The 4,346-nt window shown below is 51.8% G+C and overlaps 1 protein-coding gene across 1 annotated transcript in view; it reads right to left on the bottom strand.

Annotated features, from left to right (window-relative positions):
• ADAP2 (ArfGAP with dual PH domains 2) overlaps window positions 1-4,346 on the bottom strand; it is a 29,941-nt gene that overhangs the window by 3,170 nt on the left and 22,425 nt on the right. The window contains exons 7-8 of the mRNA XM_008070503.2: window positions 2,965-3,027; window positions 873-950 (exon numbers count right to left, since the gene is read on the bottom strand). Of these exons, the coding sequence (XP_008068694.1) occupies window positions 873-950; window positions 2,965-3,027 (141 nt within the window). The remainder of the gene's footprint in view (window positions 1-872; window positions 951-2,964; window positions 3,028-4,346) is intronic.

The following is a 4,346-nucleotide window of genomic DNA, read 5'->3' as shown; positions in this document are numbered from 1 at the left end:
GTAGAGATGAGGTCTCGCCAAGTTGCCCAGGCAGGTCTCGAACCTGCGGGCTCAGCCAATTCACTCACCTCGGCCTCCCAAAGCACGGAATTACAGGCTGAGCCACCGAGCCTGGCCAGCTTCATTTATTTATTTACTTTAAGTCAGAGTCTCACTCTGTTGCCCAGGCTGGAGTGCAGAGGCATGTTCACTGCCACCGCAGCCTTGACCTGCTGGGATCCAGCAATCCTTCTGCCTCAGCCTTCCAAGTAGCTGGAACTATAGACATGCGCTACCACACTTGGCTAATTTTTCTTTATTTCATTGTGGAGACAAGGTCCCACCAAGTTGCCGGGGCTAGTCTTTAACCCGCGGGCTCAGGTAATCCACTCACCTCGGCCTTCCAAAGTGCTGGGATTACAGGCTGAGCCACCGAGCCCGGTCAAGAAGATATTCTTATTAAACCTATTTTTCAGAGGAGGAAACTGAGGCACAGAGCTCCAAGTACTCTGCCCAGGGCACACCATTACAAGTAGCAGGGCCCAGATAGCTGAACTCTAAAGTCCACATTCCTAACCACTACACTTCATGGGCTTCTGGCTAGAAATGAGGCCTGGAGACCAGAGGAAGAAATACACCTTATTTAGCTACAGTTGGTAGCATTTTGGATACCATAATGAACTTCCTGAAGATGAAGGGAGGGAGAAGCCTTTGTGTCAGAAGAGCTTCATGAACAGGAGGTGACGCAAAACGTAGAGGTTTTCCTCACCAGGTTTCTCTACCCCTGGGGTTCTGGGAGATGTGTTTGTGGCTTTCACACAGTCCCAGACAAGCAGCGACCCACCTCTGTCTGGGGATGCCCTGGGGAGGGAGAGACCAGAAGTGGCTCTTACCAGTGGGTTCTTGTAATAGAGCAGCCTCCGCTCCTGGGAATCCAGGGTGAACCACCTTTTCTTGAAAGGTTCTCTCTGCTGCAAGAGAGGACGGGAACCTCTTACCAGGGATGACAAAGTTAGGGAGCATTTCTTGAGGACACAGGTCAGGGACCAGCCCAGGCCAAACCAAGGGAGCTGGCTAGTCTTGCTGGTTCTCCAGCCCAGCCTCGGCAGTCAGACGCCCTAGCACTTCTCTCTGGGGCCTGGGCAGGCCCAGATGCTCAGGTATAAGCAGTTGTGAAGGCTCTGTTCACCCCCTTCCCAACCCCCCACCGCCCACTCCCCCAGCCTCTGCCAGCTTCACCCTGCCACCTCCAGGTGCTGCTTTGAGTTGGGAGAGGTGCTTCCTTCTTTCCAGGCTGTAGACAAAGAAGTCTCAGAAAAAGGAAGTTGGGAAATCAGAAGTGGCTGCTTACTGCTCAGCAAGGCTGAAAGTGCTGGCCTTGGTCAAATTCTAGCCTGGTGGGGTGCGGGTGGTGGGGGGGTAGGGGGGGTGGGAGTGGGGGGGTGGGGAGGTGGAGAAGGCCTGTGACGAGAACCATGGGGAAGGGCTATGCCCTTGGCCAGTGAAGGAAGAAAACCTAAAACCATCCTTTGCTTTTTCAACCCACCCGGGGCTTGCTTTCACACTACTTGTTTAACACCATCCATTGTCCTCCTAACAACTGTTCTCTAAACATATTAACCCTTTTATTTCAAAGAGCATTGGAGCCGGGTTCTGTAGCTCAGCCTGTAATCCCGCGCCTTTGGGAGGCTGAGATGAGTGGATTGCCTGAGCCCGCGGGTTCGAGACCTGCCTGGGCAACTTGGCAAGACCTCATCTCTACAATAAACCCGCCTGGGCAAATTGGCGAGACCTCATCTCTACAAATAAATAAAAAAATTAGCCGGGCATGGTAGCGCGCGCCTGTAATTCCAGCTACTCGGAAGGCTGAGGTGGAAGGATCACCAGAGACCAGCAGGTCGAGGCTGCGGTGGCCGGGAGCAGCCACTGCACTCCAGTCTGGCAGACAGAGTGAGACTCCAACTCAAAAAAATAAAAATAAAAATAAAAGAGCATTGGAATGCTGTCACTTCAGGGGAAGTTTTCGGGGAGCTCTTTTTCCCCTCCTCTTCCCTTCTTCTCCTTTTCCCCTTTCACCCTCACCCAACTCCTGATTTTCAGTTCCTCCTCCCCAGTATCCAGGCTCCAACTCTGTGGGCCTTCCAAGTTCCCCCTCCTCCATAGAAAAGTAAGAGTGAGAGCCGGGCATAGTGGCTCACACCTGTAATCCCAGCACTTTGGGAGGTGGAGACGAGAGGTTTGTCTGAGCTCAGGGTTTGAGACCAGCCTGAGCAACTTGGTGAGACCTCGTTTCTACAATAATTAGTCAGGTATGGTGGTATGCACCTGTGGTTCCAGCTACTTGGAAGGCTGAGGTAGAAGGATCACCTGTGCCCAGCAGGTCAAGGCTGCAGTGGCTGTGAGTGTGCCACTGTGCTCCAGCTTGGGCGACGGAGTGAGATTCCAACTCAAAAATAAAGAGTGGGAGTGAGCAACCACTGGGGAGTGGGTGCAGGGTTAGCAAAGAAGAGCCAGGGTGAGCTTGAGGGAGAGTGTGTATTGTGAGAGAGGTGTGCACAGGGCTTGCTGGCACCCAGCAAAACTCCCATCACCGGCACCTATCTCCTTTGGAGAGTACTATTTAGGTTCCTAGCACAGAAAACACGAGGGTCCTGGAAAGTTCAAAGGCTGTCCCCACGGAGTCCCTTTTCAGCTACGCTTTCCCAGGGGTGGAGTCAGTTGATAGAGTTAAGAGGGAGAGCTAATGGCAGTGATGATCTAGAGGGGAGACTCCTGCCTCCCTCATGGGAGGCAAAGGCACCTGTGTGGTGCTGGCCCACATTCAGTTAACACCTCTCCTCTTTGTCCTTCAGTTCAGGAACTCACAACATGGGTTTACATCCCTTCTCACCCCTCTTCCTCGCCCATTTCCCCACCTCCCAAGTTCTGCTCTGTTAGTGGCTGGGACAGGACCATGTGAGTCCCCCAAGAAGTGGTAGAATGTACCTTTGGCCCAGTCTTTTCCATGAAGCCTTGTTTGAGGTAGTTCCTTGTGAGGAGCGGCACGAGCTGGGGAAAAGAGACAGATATTGACCCCTCAACTCACACCCCAGGGTTCCAGGTTCCCTGCCAAGCTTGGCTCCCCGACAAAGGGGAAGTTTGAAATGGAGAAGGATGTATGTTCATAGTTCATGGGGCTATATTTGGAATGTGGAATGGATGCAATATCAATATTTCAACAAAGTCAGTCAACTGTACCCCAGACGTTTGCAGGGCTCACTGGCACTGCTGAGTCTTGGATTAAGGACTCATTCCCAGAGTGTAGACACAGGCAAAGACATTCTTGGTGTCAGGGAACATATTCTGCGTGCCTACTATGTGTCAGGCTCTGGGTACAATCCTCAATCACCCTGCACGGTGGGTATTATCAGCCTCATTGTATGTCTGAGGAAACCAGGTCACAGAGAAGTGGCTGGGGATTTTCCCAGTCACATAACTGGTACTTGGAAGAGCTGAGATTTGCACCTATGGCCAGTGGGTGCATTCACTAAGCTTTAATTCATTCATTCTGAATTTGAGCCAATGCAGGGCTAGTCAAGGCCTAGGGAAACAATTGGAAGAAAAAGGAAAATCATGCGGTTGGAATACTACTTTCTGAACCTCAGATGCCTTGGCTCATTCAATTCTCTCAATAGCCCTAGAAAGTAGGTATTGTCCCCATGGTGACAGATGAGTACACTGAGGCTCAGAAAGATGAGGTGGCTTGCCCTAGGTAATGTATCATGTTCTCTGACTCCAGAGTCCAAATGCATTTATTACAGGACCACAATGGCACTGTGTCTTCCTTAGTTTCCAATATCAGGTCCTTGACCTGAGGCCTGGGTGATTGCTCAGAACCTCACACGATACACAGACACAGGGTGGGAGGAAAGACAGAGGAGAGAGGCGGGCTGGGAGGAGACAGGGTGGAGAAGGGGTAACAATGGTGGGTGAGGGAGGCAAGGGAACATTGAGGAAATTGACCAAAGACCAGTTTCCTCCACATAGGTCAGCAAAGATGGGAAGCCAGCCCAGAATAAATAAGGCTGAGCGTCTGCACTTTGTCCTCTGTCCTCACCAGTCAGCAGTCAGCACCCTCAACTCCCTGGCCACGGGAGCCAGAATTCACCAATTCTGGGTGCTGAGTCAGCAGACCGACCTCAAGGGACCTGACCCAGGCCTTGCTGGATCCACTCCCAGACAGCTGCTGTCTCAATGCATCACTGGGCCCCAAGTGGACCCTATTCCCGACACTTGGCTCCCTGTAAATCATCTTGGAATTAAGGAGCGCCTTAGGCTTTTTTTTTTTTTTTTTTTTTAAGTTGGAGTCTCACTCTGTTGCCCAGACT

The sequence above is a fragment of the Carlito syrichta genome, unplaced genomic scaffold (genome assembly GCF_000164805.1).
Source record: "Carlito syrichta isolate Samal-C Ts95f unplaced genomic scaffold, Tarsius_syrichta-2.0.1 Scaffold313461, whole genome shotgun sequence".
Classification (NCBI taxonomy): Eukaryota; Metazoa; Chordata; class Mammalia; order Primates; family Tarsiidae; genus Carlito; species Carlito syrichta.
This window is presented reverse-complemented; position numbering and strand designations above follow the sequence as displayed.